The 19,494-nt window shown below is 40.1% G+C and overlaps 1 protein-coding gene across 4 annotated transcripts in view; it reads left to right on the top strand.

Moving 5' to 3' along the window:
- Positions 1-19,494, top strand: part of LOC147236203 (stromal membrane-associated protein 1-like) — a 152,530-nt gene that overhangs the window by 19,418 nt on the left and 113,618 nt on the right. For all 4 annotated transcript variants that reach the window (XM_086165014.1, XM_086165021.1, XM_086165042.1 and 1 more), the window contains exons 2-4: positions 846-979; positions 6,951-7,036; positions 15,176-15,251. In XM_086165014.1, coding sequence (XP_086021140.1) covers positions 846-979; positions 6,951-7,036; positions 15,176-15,251 — 296 coding nt within the window. The remainder of the gene's footprint in view (positions 1-845; positions 980-6,950; positions 7,037-15,175; positions 15,252-19,494) is intronic.

A 19,494-nucleotide genomic window follows, 5' to 3' on the forward strand; every position in this document is an offset into this window, starting at 1 on the left:
AAGCGTTTGCTAAATGCCTGTAATGTAATGTAATGCATCCATAAAAGGCCTCACAATAAACTGATGTTGTGTGTATGTTTTCATGTATATTTTTTAACATACAGGACTGTTTCAGAAAATTAGAATATTGTGATAAAGTTCTTTACCTTCTGTAATGCAATTACAAAAAAAAAAAAAAAAGTCATACATTCTGGATTCATTACAAATCAACTGAAATATTGCAAGCCTATTATTTTTTGGATATTGCTGATTATGGCTTACATCTTAAGAAATCTCAAAAATCCTATCGCAAAATATAAGAATATCACGAAAAAGTTATTTTTGTTTTCTTAATTGCATTACAGAAGAACTTCATCACAATATTCTATTTTTCTGACACAGTCCTGTAGTGTGTGTATAGCTTGGAATGTTTGCAATTTTGGATTTTAATTGTACTTGCGATGTGGCACCTACACTACTAAATATTCCCCCTCAATCAAGCAGTTTGCCCCATGAGTTAATGTGCAAGGGAGATTTTCTTTTCCTTAATTAAGGGCGGCGTCGCATTAAACATGCATTAACATTATGGACGTTAGAGAAGGAACGCTTGGGTGGAGAGATACATCTAGAAAGTGCTGGGTGCTTTCGAAATCACTCCTTCCCTCTGTTCCACAATGTAGATTTAATTTGAAAGAAAATGGAAAAAACTGGCGGGGGGCGTGGATGACCTTGTTTCAGCCGCAGAGCAGCTGCAGTGGTTTCAGTCCAACAGATACCACAAAAGGATTCCTCATCAAATATCAACTGCCGTAGAAATTTAAATTAAAAAAAGCCTTTCGTATGCTTGTTCTTTCTTGGTCTTCCAGGTCCTCGATGGGCGTCATGGAACCTTGGGGTGTTCATGTGCATCCGCTGTGCCGGCATCCATCGCAACCTGGGTGTCCACATCTCCAGGGTAAAATCTGTCAACCTGGACCAGTGGACCCCTGAGCAAATCCAGGTAAACACTGACTTATGACACAGATTACTGCGGAGAGCTATAATCATTTACAGTAATTGATTGTTAAAGAAATAATCCGCTATAATGAATAATTTACCCCTTCACAATTCTTTTGGGATCTCTATTTCAGATATTATCACGTTGATTTTACTTCTTTCTCTGTTCCCTCTTTTAATAAGAAGGTCACTCTGGACCAAGATACTCTTCTTCCTAGACTCTGAGGGATAAATTATATTAAGTTAAAAAAGGATTTTATTACGTTTCGAAGCAGCATCTTGCTATTCAGCCACTTACCGTATGTTCACGACTAAATGTGCGGCGCGCCCTATAGTGCAGTGCGCCCTCTGTGCGAAGTAGAGAACACCATGAGAACGTTAAAGGGGAAAGTGTAGGCGTTGATTGTATACAAAAGAACGGGTATGTGTGTAGAACATCGTTGTTTTGACAACCGTGAAAACATCGGCGAAAAACACATCAAGCCCAGCCACATCACCAACATGGTCGAAGTGCAGCTCACTTTCGACATCCCGGTGAGTCACACTGTGCAGAAGAAGGGGACCAGCACGGTAGCGATACGCACAATGGGGTACGAAAAGTCTTCTTGGAGACCGCAGTTTCACTAAGAGTGGAAGGCAGCGCCGGGCGAGTTACGCCACAATTTGCGAATGGATTGTAGATGCTTGGGCTAGCGTGTCTGCTGGCACTGTTGTTTGAGCTTTCGCAAAAGCCGGCATCATTTCCGAGGAGCCGTCAGTGACTCTGACAGTGAAGAAAGTGAACGTGGCATGTTTAATGGAGATTGAGCGCAGCTGTTCTAATCAGAAACAGAGGATGAGGACTTTGATGGGTTTGATTGATGACGATTACCGGTAAAAAAATGTGAAAACCAAACTCACTTTAGCTCCCGCTCTATTTTTAAATACGCAAACTTGTATGCTTGTGTGTGTGTTGTTGTTGTAAGGCGGGCGTAGTAGAGGACACCATGGGAACGTTAAAGGGGGAAGTGTGGGCGTGGATTGTATATAAAACCTGCGCCCTATAATCAGGTGCGCCTTATGTGTGTGTTAAGTACAGTAATGGCACATATAACTGAGACTGCGCCTTTTAGCGCGGTGCGCCTTGTGGTCGTGAAAATACAGTAAGTCACTTTGTTCACTGGCAGTGAAACTCAAAGGCCTATTGTTTTGGGTTGCGCATCACGTGACGCTGGCCAGCGAAACGATTCTGTGGATCTCAGAGAGGATTTCAGTGCCGACAAGGTATTCCGGGTTGACTATGATTCATAAAAATGAAGGATCAGAGAGACTCATTACTGTTTAGCATTCTGACGGGGTGTTCAACCCACTTTGTTTCAAATGTTCCTAGCTGTGGCGATTATCAGCAGTGGTGTGTGAAAACGTCGGCACGAGACAAAAAAGAGCAGCCAGTTGCAAAGCAATTCTCTTCTCTTTGAACGTTGTTTAAACCAAATTGTTCACCATTTTTCAAACTAAATTCAGACTACGGCACCATTCATCTTTCATTTGACTTCCTTTGTTAATTTGCGTGACTTCTGATTCATATCAGCGTAATTATCCATTAATTACAGACTGACTGTGAGAGAATTACATGGACATCCACAAGAATTTTAAATTAATTACCAAAAAAAAATTATTCTCTAAGCCGAATTGAAGGCCGCTTTTGGTTTAACCACAGTATTATTGAGAAACTGCCCTATTCGAACATTTATTGATTGATGGATTGCTATCATTCAGCACATTTACTACTTGGCCATCAATACAACTTATTATTAGTTACTTGCTCATTTTGATATGAAAGTCAATGATAAAGTATCAATTAGTATCAAGTGTTTTCTAAACTCCCCAGCTAAATATAACTCCATTTCAATATTTATACTGTGTAATCATAATGCACATAAGACAGGGGTGGGCAAACTACGGCCCGTGGGCCACATCCAGCCCGTTGCTCTTTTTAATCCGGCCCGCCAAAAATCGGTTGAATGGTTGGTTGAATGATTGGACCAATGAATGCGGGAGCTCAAACAGGAGATTATTTCATTTTCGGAGTTACTTGAGAACACTTGAGAATTTTCCTGAGCTGAATGACACAGATTAGCTTTGTGATTTAGCCTTTACTGTGGACATACTGACACACATGAATGAACTGGACTTGAAGCTACGAGGGAAAAAATGGTTTGTTCACGAAATGCAAACAGAGCCTTCAAAACCAAGCTGCTTTTATTTTCATAGCAAATGTCAGACAATTTTTAGACAAATGTCGGATGAGTCCGATATGTACTGGTAACACATGCGTTTTTTAGAATTTTTTCATGTGTATCGTATCTCGTGGTGACCCGGGCCGTCTGTCAAATTTTAAAAGTCAATGCAGCCCCTGAGCCAAAAAGTTTGCCCACCCTTGACATAAGACATTAAGGCAACCTGGGACTTTTGCGTGATGAAATTGTATCCACTTGGATCTCTGAATTTCTAACTAATACCCTTAATCCAATGACCCACGAGTAGAATTTAGTGGCGGTAGCCACAAAAACGGACACATGATAAAGAATATATATAGATCTTACAATGCTTGTAAATACGGAGAAGCCACTAGTCCAGGGGTCAGCAACCTCCAATGCTCAAAAAGCCATTTGGACCCACTTCCCACAAAAAAGAAAACATTAGGAACCACAAAACCCTTTTGACATTTGAAAGAAACATTGCATGTATCTTTTTTTCCCCTTTGTGATATGTATAATGGAAAAACTATAATGTGTTAGTTATGAAATCAATCAACTGCTACAGAGCAAACGAAATTCTATTTCTGATGCAACAAAAACAGTTTGGAATCCAAAAAAAAGTCAACGGGTTGAAGGTTACGTTCAAATAAAATACTCTTTATAATTTATTTATGAATTAAAAGGCTGAACTTAAATTATTCCCCTGCAGCAAGCCAAAAATGCCATCTTTGTCTGTGTGCTGTCATTGTTTTATCACCTGTACTGGGGCGTTTAGTACGCCGTGACCGCAATAAAAAAAAAAACACTTTTTCAAATAGCCAATTAACATGCTTATTTTACCAGGTTAATGTAATTTTTCGTCCTGAACCTCAGTGCACAGAATCTGCACATCAGGGCTATAAAAGCTCAAAAAACATTGCCGGCGAGTGTTGCTTGGATGCATATTGTGAGCGAAGAAAGATTTGAAGATTCAACTAAGGACTAGGTGTTAGAATCCCCTGCATTTATGTCACTTCTATAGGGGAAGGTCTTGAGATATGGTTTCTAGCCAGGGGGACGAAGTAGAGGACCAAAGCAGGAGAGCAAGGAAAGAACCCAGGCAGGAGAGCGTGGAGAGAACACGGGGAGTATGGAAAGGAGAATATCGATGTGGAAGAACATGGAGAGAAAACAGAGAATCCAAGCAGGAGACCAGAGCAATTCCATGCAAGAGGACACGTAGAGAACCGTAAGAGAGAGAATCCAGGCAAGAGAACATGGGGACAACACAGAAAACTTTGGCAGTAGAACAGGGAGAACAGGGAGCACACAGTCGGACATGTTAGTATTATTACCTTTATTAATCAAAAGCACTTTACCTGACTAACTTACATCCTTCATTTGTTGAACAGGGATTCATATCCCTTTATTGGATGTGCTTCAAAGTGGGGGCACAGATTAATTTACGGGATCTAGGGGGTTGCTGGGACACATCATTGGTCATGTACGTCAGCGACACAGGGTGTTTCAGTCTTTTTCACAAAACACCCACCGCTGAGATACGCCCACCACAGTTTGATCAAGCCTGGGTGTGTTTCCCGCGGTGAGCTATTTACCTCAGCTGTCCAGGTGGTGTCACTTCCCCTTCATCCACAGTGACTGGTCCTCTTAGCAATGTTGGTCTATTCTTTAATTCCCTGTTGATGAGTCTGTCTCTTTACTCCTACCTCCCTGAGGAGTTTTGCTTTTGTACTGGCTCCAAAGCCACTACGTCCCACTTCCACCGGGCACACTTTGATTTTCCAGCCTCTATCCTCTTCCTCAGCTGTGAAGTTAGCATACCACAGTTTCTTTCGCTCATAGGCTTCCTCTATGGCACGTGTCAAACTCAACGCCTGCGGTCCCAATGTCATTTTATGTGGCCTGCGAGAATGTCTTAAGTGGTCTGATTGTCTTATAACAAACATGTGCACTGACCATAAACTACATTTCCCACAATTTGTGCCGATCATGCTACCAGCGAAGTGACAGCATCCCGCCATTTGATTGCAGTGTTTCCACATCAATGCGATTTTCAACAAGTGGAATTAAGAAATACAAATGATCCCTCAATCTCCAGGGAGAGAAAAGTTGATACAGATGGAAGGCTTTTTCAAGAAAGATGGGGATACATATGTACCGTTTTGGATTTGAATGAGTAATACCGGTAAATGATTTATTAACATTCAGGAGTAGTTACATTGATTTTACATTAGGGTACATTTAGTTACATTTATTCTGTTACCGTGACATTTGGCGCTTTGAAGGCAACCATTTTGCTGATGTGGCCCTTGGTGAAAATTAGTTTGACATCCCTGGTCTATGGTGTCCTCCCATAGCACCATCAGCTCAGTGATGTAAACAAGTTGGCGGTATCTAGACCAAATGATGAGGTCTGGTCACAGCGTGGTTGTTGAGATCTCCGAGGGGGAGAATATGAGCCTCTGGTCAAATTCAACCTGCACCTGCCAGTCCCTGGCTACATTCAGAGAGCCTGGATCCGGGGTTGAGGGGCTAGTCCTCAGCATGACCCCCTCCTGGACAAATGTTCGTCGGTGCTGGCACAAGTTCTGGTTGGTGATTGGTTGGGCATTGAGAACTACGCTCTTGCCTCCAAGTTTTCCGCTAGGCACTGGAGCACTTGGTTGTGACACCATGTTTACCTGCCAGGAGTGCGGTGGTCCTGCAGCCAACCAAGCTGTCGCATCTTTAATAGTCATTTTCTCTTCACTTTCTCCCTTCATTTACTTTATCAAAGGTAATGGTTGATGATGATGCTGAGACTGAGGATGAAAAAAAAATCAGCCCTTGTGAAATATTAGTATTTTTGTGGAATATTTTCCCTCCAGCATCTTGCTCTGTCATAGACATTTCTGGACATCTGCTTTTTCATGAATTTCAAGGGTAATATTTCTTGGAGGTCTTGTACTTTCTAGTAGCAGGTGATCACTTAGCTCAATTTAACATACTTTTGTTAGAAGATGGGGATTAAGGTAAGAGATAAGCAGGCCTAGTTATGGAGGGGGAAGTGATAGGCAAGTCTGCAGAGGTCCTGGGTATTCAAAACGCACACATAAAGAAAAGCACTGTTAAGTATGCGTGGGACACACACACACACCCACACACAGAAACTCATAATTAGTTTGTGTATAGTTATGCTTTGTGGATTACTGACATACTACATTCATTAAATTATATACAGCACAGCAGGAAAAGGATAAGTGTGCTGGTGTGTGTCTGTGAAACTCACCTGAGCATGCCAGTGATTCATTTAATCATCTGGGTTTTAATACATCCAATTGTTTTTCGTGCATGTGTGCTCTACAGCCTTGTGTGTGTGTGTGTGTGTGTGTGTGTGTGTGTGTGTATCTTCAAGGCAGTGCCTATCTATCAGCTGAGTGTGAGTAGTCTCACTCAGAATGTTAATCGCTGTTTTCAATGACTAATTAATTCTGGATGGCTGATTATTCCGACTCCGTGTCCTCAGCTTCTCCTATCATCGCTCTATTTATCACCCTCCTCTTAATTTAGCCCTGACACATACGTCCAGTGTGTCTTTCGCTTGTCCCGATTGTGCGCGTGCATGGGAACGAGCTGGCTGGTTGAGCTGAACGAATGCAAACGTGACATACGGTGAACCCGTTGTTTGTTTGTTTGTGTGTGTGACACACGGTTTTAATGACACATTTCTTTCCCTCTTCCTTGCATTCCTTGCAGAGCATGGTGGACATGGGCAACAGGAAGGGGAGGCAGCTGTATGAAGCCCATCTACCGGAGAACTTCAGTCGTCCACAGACCGACCAGTATCCTCTAATGCCTGCCTAACGTGTTACACAAATGCATTCAGCCTCACATTCACTTACATAGAAAATGTGTTCTGTCACCCTACATGTCATCTTATATCATTATAATAATGCTGGTATGAGTGTTGCCTATAAACTCGCATTGACATCACACAAACCCATAAAACTTGTCTGTCATCACCCGCTTGTACAAAGCTGTAAACTCAACGTACGGCCATATAACGCCCATCGGTGTCAGGAGACATTTGCATAAAAATTCCTCATCTGACAGGCCAGGTTTGCAAACACAAAAGGGGGAACAAAAGGTTTGGGGCTTCAGAGTTTGTTTTTCATTCTTTTACTTTTATATCTTGGCTCCATTAGGAAATTATTTGTTTTATTTTTGAGCCTTGGGAACACCGTAGGGGCTCAGCAATTTTATTTTCATTACAATTATGCCTCCCAACAGTTATGTATAAAAGACACAAAAAGAAACAAAAAAACAACAAACATGATTCAGGATAAAATTATCTTTGCGGCAAGTGCAATTTCAAAAAGCTCTTGTTTCATCTTATTGTAAACCTAGTGGACCCAATCGTCTTTCACTGATCTCTGGCTTCAGTAGTGTCCTTTCCACACGAAGATGGCAAATTGTTTTTTTTTTATGATTCATTTTATATTTTACATACATTTAAATGATAATTATGATATTTTACAACCAGGCTGAATTTTTCTGCTGGGACGGGTTGACTGTGATATCGACTGAAAGGTCAGAGACTGCGACACTGCAGTGCTGCTAATTGCGAGACATTTTGATACGCTGATTGTAATTAAACAAGTTTTGAGCTTAGCTTTTTCCGCAGTAAACTCTGTCACTGTGAAATCATTTCACTCGGTTTAGTAATATCGAAGTGTCATTATTTCTCATAATTTTCACTCATAATCCAGGGAATGTGAATGACAGCGTCTTAGCTAAAAGGCTTTGTATTTGAATTTAGATTTGATGACAGAACAAACAGACAGGGCTACTGATACCATAGACCACCATTCATTTAGCCAAGCTAACTTGCATGGGATGGCTTCTTTAGTTCAGCTCAGTTATCTTAGAGGGATAATACCAAATAACCACTGTTTTTAACTTTTCATAAAGTTCCACGCATGTTCTAGTTGCTTTAAACTCGACCTGAACATTCATTAAAGTATTTTCAATATCTCCCTATTTTGGGGATTTTAAATCAAGTTATCATCCCTGATAAATCCTGTAAAATATTATCCTACAAACTAAGGTATTACTCATTGAATTTTTATCATGTTTGACAGTTATATATTGTAGTCTTAAAGGTCCCTCTTCTGAGCAATGATGTAGCATCCCTTAAGGGATTAATCATAAGAAGTTATGTTTTTTTTTATTTTGCTGTTATTGACATTGCAGTAGTTTGTGCTTCTGCCTCCCAACAAGAAGGTGTCTGGTCCTGGAGGCCTTGTCCATGTTCTGCCTGTGTTTGTGTGGGAAAACAAATCGGCACTAAGGAGATTGAGGCGAAGAATCGTCCAAATGCACTGAAATGTAGTTTTGCGATGTCTTAAGGTTTTATCAATTTCTTATCCCTGGTTTGGTTTTGAGTTGAGATTAAATGATTTAAACTTGTCATAGTTTCTCCTTCAAAGCCCAACCCCTCAAAAAAATTTCCTGCAACCGCCTCTGATTCGACACCCACAATCGTCCTGGACAGGTGACATTCTTCATTAACAGAAATGCATTTCAGTAAAACTGTCATTACCAATGTAAGAAATGGAGAAAATGGAATACTTCACGTATGTGATAGACGCTGTCAACTACGTGCAGTTTTAGACACCAAAAGCTCTGTGCTGCCTAACAGCACATCCATACATCTCCATATGAGCAATTTCCTCCAGACAGGCCCGTCAATAGTGTTTAGACGACAATGACTGTGGGAGACGAAAAATTTAAATGTGAAACCGAATCGTCTCCTGTCGAACGCAAATGGCGGCCGGCCCAGTCATGTCCATTATTTATTGTGGATATCAGCTGACAGTGGATCTCACACCGGCAGCGCGCCATGTGTGTCAACACAAAGAAATGAGCACGCAAGCCCTGGCTCATTGTTATCAAACTTCTTGCTCCGGAGGCAGGGTACCCAATCGTTCTCATCGCCAAATACGACTTGACAGACTCGTGCATATTGAGGAAGGTGCGTATTTGAATAGCAGTTTCCCCCGGTCTCCCCTTTTCTGCGGCGCAAGACAAGACAGCTGTGTGGTTAAACGCAGCAGCATATGTTCATATTTCCACTAGCAGACTGAAATACATAATCTCCCCTTTAGAAATGCTGCTCTAATACCCTATCTTGTATCTGGCAGGCCATTCGTGCGGGTGGTCATCATTCTTTACTCTTTTGAAGTCCATTAGTTGTTCTGACAGCAGCGCCGCTGGCTGAAAACAGCAGATAACAGATCCAGGATTAGGAGACGCTACGTGTGCATGTATCCCGTGTTTGTGCTCATGCTTCCAAGTTATTTGTTGTTGCTGCGTTGCAATGCATTGTCTGTTTTTTTATACATTTTTTTTGTATAATTTCACCTCCCGCAACAATGTTTTTAAGTGTTTGCAAAAATACGTTTACGCCAGTGGAAACTTGTCCATCTAATTTCTTTTTTTCTAGGGGGATTAACACTGTTTTTTTTCTAATAATCCCCTCTAAATGAATATGTTTTTTATGGCCGATGCATAAAAAAATGCCCACACAATTTGGCAAAGTGGATTTTTTGAAATATAAATGAGCAGCCATCGTCTAAATAGATGTTTATATTTTGTTGGTCTGTTATTTGTTGAGTGTTTACAACACCAAATATCATAGCATATAACTGAAGGTGAAAACACAAGTGCATTTAAAAACACAAATGGCCTTTTTAGATGAGCTAAGACACCGGTGTGTGGATCCCAGCTCACATTAATTGGCCATCATTAATGTTTTTCTTTATCATATTGACTCCGGTGTACAGCTGTGTTCTGTTGTAAAAGAGGACCTCTACGAATCATTTTAAAAAGGGATATAATCTAGTCTATTGAACAATAGGTGTTAATAGGTGTTGGAGTTTTGAGGACTGTCATTAGGATTTTACCACACAACCATTCACTCATTCATTCATATGTCTGGGAAACTAAGGGTCTCCAATGAGGGCATGTATTTGGACTATTGGAGGAAACCAAAGAACCTGGAGGAAACTCAAGCAGACACAGGAAGAACATGCAAAATAAACCACACAAAGAAAGCACACTGCAATAGCTTACCAGCTTGGACACAAAACCACTGCAATCACAAAGCAATAATTCATTCATTCATTCATTCATTCATTCATTCATTCATTCATTCATTTTAGCACTGCTAAAGATGTCGAACATCCAAACTTACCGTGATTCTAAGCTTTCAAGATCCCCATAACCGAGTGTTAACCTTGGAATCCCCTAGCTAACAGCTGACCTTTGCTGATTATTTCACGTTGTAAGTGTGTGTGTCTGTGTGTGTGTGAGAAGCACGCACAACCGTTTGGGAAAACTGAAGCCTCTGGATTGGGATCAGTCCCGGCTACCAGGGACCCGAGAACTGACAGTTCTGATTGTACACTCCTTAAGAGTTTTGTTGTTTATCTGTTCATCCTATTTTGCCTCTCGTTATATTTAAACCGTTGCCTTCATGCAGCTGCACTTGTGCAATGATGATGGGTCCCCCTGTGGAATTTGGGTTACAGATGTGTGCGTGTGGATGTGCTTGTGTATGCGTGTGTATATGTGTGTGTGTGTGTGTGTGTTTGTACATTTAGTCGGGAGCCAGCAAGCGGTGCATGAAAGCAATGTATCGTGCACAACAACCCAGAGGGCTTCATTTGGTTCAGACAGAATTGCAAGCGGATATAAAAACCATAAAGCTATAAAAACCACCAAAAAAACAGCCAGAGTATTATGTTATTTAAAGATTTTTTCAAGATGCGATACTGGGATCTGAAATTTTAGAGTTCGTCTTGAATTCGGATTTAAAGCTTGGTTTCTAATCCCAGACCTTCTGGCATTTTTGTTCCAGGGCAAGGCAACAAGAGTAGCTTAATTTGGCTTCGCCGTATTGAGTTTTAATCCCGGGAACCTGCTGGTAAATCCCGTTTTGTCGGCTGGAACCATGTACACGCTCAATACTGGTTCAGCAGGTTTGAGAAGGATTTTGGACCAAAGTCTTCAGTGATTTATAGCCAAGAAGGGACGTAGCACCTGTTGAAGATTTTGAAGGAGAGCAGTGTGTGGAGGGTATTCTGAATCAGATAGAGATATCTGATTGGATTAAATCATACATAAATATATTGTATACATATACTCTATTGTTGACCCAAAATAGGTGTCTTATCACTGAATTATAAAAAAATCATATCAGCATAAGTATTATTTCCTCTCAAAACTGAGCTGTTTTTAATATGAATCAGATTTGCAGGAAATATGTAATCGGCTCAATTAGCATCCCTTTCATCCCTGCTTTGACGAAAAAACCTTAGATTAAACTAACTTTGATAGACCTTTATTTGTAAATAGGCAGAAGAATTGCAAATGTATATTGTTGCACTCTATTACTATGTAATTGAGTTTAAGGTCTTTCTAAGTGTAACCTCAGTCAGCTTCATCTCCATGTTGAGTGTGTAACCTCCTGTAGATTCTGCTGGTCCGATTCAAAAACCTTTAATAAACAATTTTGAGAGGTTTTAATTCATGTGGTAAAATACCTGACGTTGTTGTAGACGACTTTTTTAATATGGTCTAAAATCAATATGGCTACTGATCCATTGTATTTGTAACTGCTAACCCAGATAAACATCAGTCTATTTAATATGACGTGTAAGAGCAACATAATTGTATTGTGTTTGTGACTGTGTTTGTGTTTATTTCTGTGTGTATAAACTAAGGCCATTGAAATGGGGGGATATTAACACAAAAAGGTGTTATTTATGCACATTTTTCTTGTCTTTATATTGACCTTTTTCTTCGTTATTATTATCATTATTATGGCTGACTTCTGCCTATGTATTTGTTGTAGTTTTGTGGGTTTAGTGATTTTAATGTCCATCAACTAGAATAACAGCATCAGAAATTCACCAATTCCAGTTTAAGGTGAATACTTAAAGAGCACTTGTTTTCTTCTCAAACACCATTCTTGATTTAAAATACTTTTGTCATTAACATATAAATCAACATGAATGATAATAATAATTTATAATAATTGATAATTATTAATAATTATTGAACATTCAATGAATTGTGCAGTGTGTGCTGCAAGTTTAATGGGATTTAAAAGCAAAATGAATAAAACGAGATAAATAAATATTTTGGTTTTCTCAACAATGAGGATAACTTTGATTTTACACAGCCTAGAAACGTGTATCACAAATTTTACGTGTTTTTGGCTTCGCCTAGGGCAGTCATAGAGACTCTACTGTCAAGACCATTGAATTTATTTCGTAGTCAAAACTGATATTGTATATTTACAAAATTAAATGTCAATGCTTGAGATTTAGAAAATACATGAATATTGATTTACTGACAATTATACAAAGAATCCACAAAACATGAATGGTAATTATATTATGTGAGAAACCCATGAGGTGCATTTAAAAATAAATAAATACTCCACAAGGTTGAACAAGTTACAGAATCATTACACATGACTTTTATAAATTATTCATTTATACACAGATGTAGTAGGACTTCAAAATCCAGTCAGGTCATAAGGAAAGCATCAGCTCATTAATGTTTCATAATAAACTAACACTGTACTTCGTAGATGAGCTTTTTTACAAAAAATAGGATTTTATTTTTGAAAGATTTCTTCTCATTATGTAACAAAGATACCTTTAAAATTGGTTGATGTCAGAATGACCGACAAACTGACAGGAATGACATTTTCCAAGATGGGTGCAAATCACTTCGTCCATTATCGAAGCCATTTGTCTTTTAAAGTGACTGCCATGATGAGTCACATGACAGAATCAGTTCATTTACAATATAGTTTTAACATGATCTGAAGATTGTAGACTTTGATTTTAAACAAAAAAGACTTTTTTCAGCCGCCCCGCTAATGCTGTGCTGTTTCGGTTCTTAATAATATATTGCGTTTTACAGTCTAAAAGTCTCTACCCTGACTTCACTTGTGTGGAACCAGTTCATATTCACCATTTAATATTTTATAAAACAGGGGTGGCACATTCTTTGCACATGTTTTTTGTTTGTTTTTTTTCCATTTGAAGAAAGTTCTGGAAGTGTTTACTAATGTACTAATCTTTACATTGAACCAACAGTAAATTTAAAACGTATTCAGTGAATACGACTAAGTAATGATCTGTCTGAGAAACAGACTCTCTTTCTGTCTTTCCGCTAAAATTCTGCTGACATGTCTAATAAGCGGCATTGTTTCAGGCAAATAAAACACACAAAAAAACAAAAAAATAAAGGCACACCAGACGTCTGGGTTCTGTCTTTACACAGCAGATCCATAAGAGGGAGGACATTAGAGACGTAGAAAGACTTCCACCGCTGACATCTGTTTTAATCTGTTCTAGTTGAATGTGGATGAAAAGATTTAAATATTGCTCCTCTTGACTTTAAAAAAATGTTATTGTACCAAATAAATCAAATAGGGATGAAATACATCCTCTGTCATTTGCTCTGTTCGAACGCAATTAGAAAAAAAAAAAAAAATCAGGTGAAAAGCTACTGCAACCATTTCGTATTTTAAAATTAACTCCACTGTCATAATGAATCAACTTTGCCGTGCCCTCTCTCGTGTTCTCCCTGCTTCATGTCACTGTTTCTCAACGTCAAGTTGGGATCCCAGAGTTGAGGTTCAATTTCTCCTTCTCATAAGCCGGTCGGGAACAGAAAATATAATGCTTCATTCAAACTCTCTCAGCCTTTTCTTGGGGATTTATTCCTCCCTCTAATGTAAGCTAAATATAAGCTTTATTATTGCACTAATTCTGGCCAATAACACTCATGCAATATATCTTTAGTTTGTAGGGATTAAGAATAATTCATTCATTCATTATCTCTACCGCTTATCCTGCAGTCAGTGTGATTGGGGTGTTGGAGCCTGTTCCAGCATTATTGGGCGATCATAGAGCCACATGCACTGTAGAAATATATAAACATTCACCCCCTCTCGCACATCTTGGCAATTTAGGGTCTCGATTGAACCCACTGCATGTTTTTGGACTTTGGGAAGAAACAGGAGAACCCAAGCAGACATTGGGAAAACATGCAAACTCCACAAAGAGAGGCTTCCTGTTGGTGGAAGTGTGAACCTACTGTAATGTGAGACACTTTAATGCCCCTTACCTACAATTACTTTTAAAAATTAAAATTATTCAAGTGTCGTCAACCTAAGGGGCGGCCACTATAGAGACAAAAACCTTTTCACTCCAAAATGCACTTTTTAAAATTTAATTTAATTTATGTTTTACAAACAGTATCTGTCCATCTTATTCAAACTAGCATATTACATGTAACTGAATGGCTTTCACAATAACAGTGACTGATGATGCAGCTAAAGAAGGAATATACACTGCTCAAAAAAATAAAGGGAACACTTAAAAAACACATCCTAGATCTAAATGAATGAAATATTCTTATGAAATACTTTGCTCTTTACACAGTTGAATGTGCTGACAACAAAATCACAAAAAAATGATCAATGGAAATCAATTGTATCAATCCATGGAGGTCTGGTTTAGGAATCACACTCAAAAGTAAAGTGTAAAAACAAACTTCAGGCTGATCCAACTTTGATGTAATGTCCTTAAAACAAGTCAAAATGAATCTGTGTTGCTTCCTGAGTGGACACTATGATTTCACAGAAGTGTGATTGACTTGGAGTTACATTGTGTTGTTCAAGTGTTCCCTTTATTTTTTTGAGCAGTATATCATAGGTGGTATTAGCAGGGTTGTGAATGTACAGTCGGAAAAATAGGAGAAGAAATTGAGTGTGTGAGGAAATGTCTACCTTGCTCTCAAAAAGAAAGTTGTATTATGTAAATGAAAGTTATACAGAGTCCCTGTTTTTTTTTTTTTTTTTGTGCTGAGTTAAAATCCTTGACCCAAACCTTCAGGGCAGTGGAAGTCTTCATCCGGGACAAGTACGAGAGGAAAAAATACTACGACAAGGAGGCCTTGTCTGCTGCTTCAGTGAGTTTCAACACATTTTATACATTTTCTCTTTATCCTTTTGGTGCATATTAATATGATAGACAGCTTCCATTTTGGGAAGCCACTTGAATGGAATAGCTCTGATGCTAATTACGTTTTTATGCAAGTACTGTGCACAGGACCGCCATCTGAATATGTGTTTTTCTCTCTGGGCACTTTATATTTAAGCTCAAATATAAATGATCACTCACGGATTTTATTTTGATTTGAATTTGGAAAAGGAAGGCGGAAGCGTAGGAATGAAACAGGGTTATTTCTGCTTCTTCTCTTCACATTTGACACATTGGATATGATGTTTTCAGATGGCATTGTGATCTGTAGTGAGAGCAGGTGGAGCAAAATCTCAAAATGTTGCGCTGGAAAGGGGATGAGCGAAAGTTAGCTTGAGTCAGATCAAATACATGGGTGTGAATGAGAGGGACCCAAGTGGAGTGGTGAGACTACAGGGAGTGGAGATGAAGAAGGTGCAGGTTTTTAAGTCCAGTTGAATGGAAAGGGCAGACTGAGATGGCTTGGACTTGTACAGAGGAGGGATGGTGAATATAACGGTGGAAAGATGCTGAGGTTGAAGCTACCAGACAGGAAGGTAAGAGGAAGACTGAACTGGAGATATATGGATGAAAAGAGGACATGAGGATGCAGGGTAGATGGAGGCAGATGATTCACTGTGGCGATCCTTAAGAGAAGAGGGGAAAGGAAAAGAAGATGAAATTATTTCCAACTTTTCTCCATGAAAGGGCTCTTTGTCTGCCACCCGCATTCTTGCCTTTCACCGATCCAAACTGTAAATTTTTTTTTTTTTCATCCACTGACCTTTCTTGGGCTTTAATCCCTCACTTCGCCTGGTTGTTGAACGTGTGGGAAAAAAAAAAAAAAAGCGGTGGAATCTCTCTGAGCTGTGAAACAGTTAGAAAATAACCTTTCAGAGAGCTTGTTATGTTCTGATAGCAGACGTTATCAGTAAGTAGGAATTGTCTGTGAAAGTGTCAGAGTTGAGACTCAGCATCCTTTTGTGCGGATGAAGGCAGAGACAGGATGTGATTGTGTAGGTGTTCATGTGGGCGCATGGCACCTCCTATTGTCTCCAGAGAGATTATCTGTGTGAAGTATGTGTTTTTGGAGTGCGTGGATAACACTTCAAGTTTTATAAAGCCGAATACTGTATGTTAGCAGTGAAATGCAGGCACCCAGGACTCTCATTGTTAAACTGTCACAATTCCAAGTGATTCAGTCAACCGACTATTTAATGATTATGGTCTGGGAGCTCCTCCTCCACTAAAACAACTTACTATTTCCAGGACTGGGGCTTTAATGGACTCATTTTGATGAATTAGTTATAGTTAAAATGAGGATTAGGAAAACCAGTGCATGTTTAGTCTCACTTCAATCTGGGCTGTGGAAGGTTTTCTTCGTGCAGGAGTTCCAAGGGGGAAAGAGTACACCGACGCACAGTGTGACAGCATGATTGACAAGGCAGAGGAGACAGCATTGGTTTAAGGGGAAATTTGAATATAAGAAACTTCCAGATGAAAGTATAAACACAAATGCTGTACTTTGCACTTCGTGCAGGAAGGAGTTTGCATATCACTGGGAGGACGTCAACCCTCCTTTAGCACCTCAGCGTTAAACATGTTTGAGCTAGCAAGTATGTTGGGTATGCTTACTCTGCTGGGTACAATATCCGCATTTGCTGATCCAAGCTGTTAGGGTCGGGCTTGCGGCAGTTGTGCTTCCTGGTGCACACGTGGCAGCACACCGGTCTCGGATTGCCGTGTGTTAGGGAGGTGCACGGCTGCTGCTGTACTGGCAATTATGGAGAATTTAAAAGTTGGAGCTTTTGTCTCCCTGGTTGCCAGGTCGCGTGCTCGCTCCCTGTGTGCTTACACTCGTTTTTCTGTTTCCCCTGTCATCACACGGATTCCCGTGCACTCACTCTTGTTCCTTGAATTCCTGTGCGGACACGTTCACCATTCGCTCCTTCTGCACACCCTCAGTCTCCCGTACCACTCTTGTTCTTGTCTATCGGTCCTCACAGACTCCTCTGCCCTCATCCCTCTATTTCCCACGCCAACTCTACCCATTGGCACTCTGCCTTTGGCCCCACCTCCCCTTCCCACTCGGTCTTCCTCTCGGCTGCATCCCTCTTCCCTCTTTTGTTGGTGTAGGCCAGCGCCCCATTCCCAGCTGCACGTGACCTGATTGGGGCTCATTCACTGGTGCCACTCGCCTGGTCGCTCATGACCGGACTGGGCCTCTCTTGTCTGTGCATGCCAGTGCCTCTTGCTTGCCCACCATTCGCGACTGGGCTACTCTTCCAGTGTTCCAGAGTTTGGATACCGGAGTTACCTTAACACGACCACCCGGCACCAGCTATTCACCTGCCGTTGTTGTTCTCCCAACACCACCGCCTAGTTGTTGGTCCATTACCGGGACTGCGGTCCTCTAGATGCTGACGCTGCATTTCAGCACCCAGCTGCTCACCAATGGCCAGAGTCCTCCCTATACTGACGCTGCACACCAGTGGCCAGAGTCCTCCCAACACCTCAGCCCATTGGTTCACCTGCTGCTGGAACCTTGGTGCACAACCCACTTTGTATAACTGCACTTTGGAACTGGACTCAAAGTAAACTCCTTTGTTGAGCACTACCCGTTTTGACCCGGAGTCTTGTGTCTGTGTGTGGCACAACAAAACCGTAATCCCAAGCAAGCAGGGTCATCAGTCACCACTCCACCACATGTCGGGATTTAAATTCCGAAAAAAAATGTCCACATCGGATAAATTGATCAATCCACTTGTGAGATGGATTTTTGTGGATTGTCAACCACTCTCATCCCCATGGAAGAAGAAAACGGCTCATAGGATGTGCTGCAGGTGGATTCAGCTGATGCATGTTATGAAATGACATCCAAGAAAGGGAAGTAACACTAACACTAATTTGTTTTCTGCACTCATCTGTTGGTGTGCATTGAAGACTGATAGGGAAAATAAGATTATGAATTTTAAACTATGATATATTGATTTGTTCGTCAAAAAAACTTTTGTTTGATGTTTGACTAAAAACTGATTCATTTTAATAACATTTTTTTAATTGAGTCCAATTCCAAGTTATTTCTTCATATTTTAGGGCATTTTAACAAGCCCTAAAATATCTCCTGTGGGTGTTTGTCTTGTTCCTATTTTGATTAGATTTTTATGTCTTGAGCAATTCTTATTTAGCATCATGTAATTCAGAGACAAGAGCATTGCATTCTTAAAGATGAATAATAGGTTTGATTTTTAACAAAGAGCAATCTTTCCATCTAAAAGGATCACAATCTTTTAATCGGTTGGATCTTCATCTGGCGAGACAATATTCCATAAGTAAACAAATTAAGGATGTAATTAACAAAAATAAGGCCTTCTTGACCTCAGGATAGAAAGATATATCTTATTTTGTATTGAGAAAACCAATGTTCTAGTGCCTATAGAGCAGGGGTGGGCAAACTATTGCCTGCAGACCACATTGACCCATTGGTCTTTTTAATCCGGCCCGCCAAAGATTGGTACAGGATTTATACTTGATGTGAATGATTAAATGATTGCATTAATTTGAGTTTGACTTGTATTGGCAAGCATTTCACCCCTAGGTGGCGCATTTCTACAGCTCAGAACCCGTCTGCAGCAATGGCAAAGAAAAGAAAAGTTGACAGTGAGTTCTGGTGCTTAATAAGGAATGGACACCTAAATACTTTTTTAGTGAAGTTTGGTCAAAGGTTGTATGTTTTATTTACCAAGGAACCTTTACGGTTTTATGGGAATACAACATCAGCCGTCACTTTTTGACCAAGCATGCTAATTATGCCAGCAACCTGTCAATGCAAGAACGGCTGGTTACTGCTCACAGGTTAGTAGCTAGCTGGCAGGCTTAGCAAAACACCTTTATCCGAACAACTTCCATCCAAGAATCAAGCATGAAGACAAGTTATTAACTGGCATTCAAATTACCAAAAGCCAGCAAGCCTTTCACTGAAGGGGAGTTTCTCAAAGACTGCATTTTTATCTATTTTATCTCCTGAGAGCAAGAACAAATTTGAAAAAATTAGCTTATCATGCAAGACAGTGACGCACTGCATTGAAGTAATTAACAAACACTTAACTAGCAAGCTAAACAAAAAAGCGGAGTCATTTACATTATATTCTTTGGCACTGGACGAAAGCAATGACATAAAGGACACCGCTCTG

This window comes from Fistularia commersonii, chromosome 2, assembly GCF_037954325.1.
Source record: "Fistularia commersonii isolate RoL2024-O1a breed Wild chromosome 2, RoL_Fcom_v1.0, whole genome shotgun sequence".
Taxonomy (NCBI): Eukaryota; Metazoa; Chordata; class Actinopteri; order Syngnathiformes; family Fistulariidae; genus Fistularia; species Fistularia commersonii.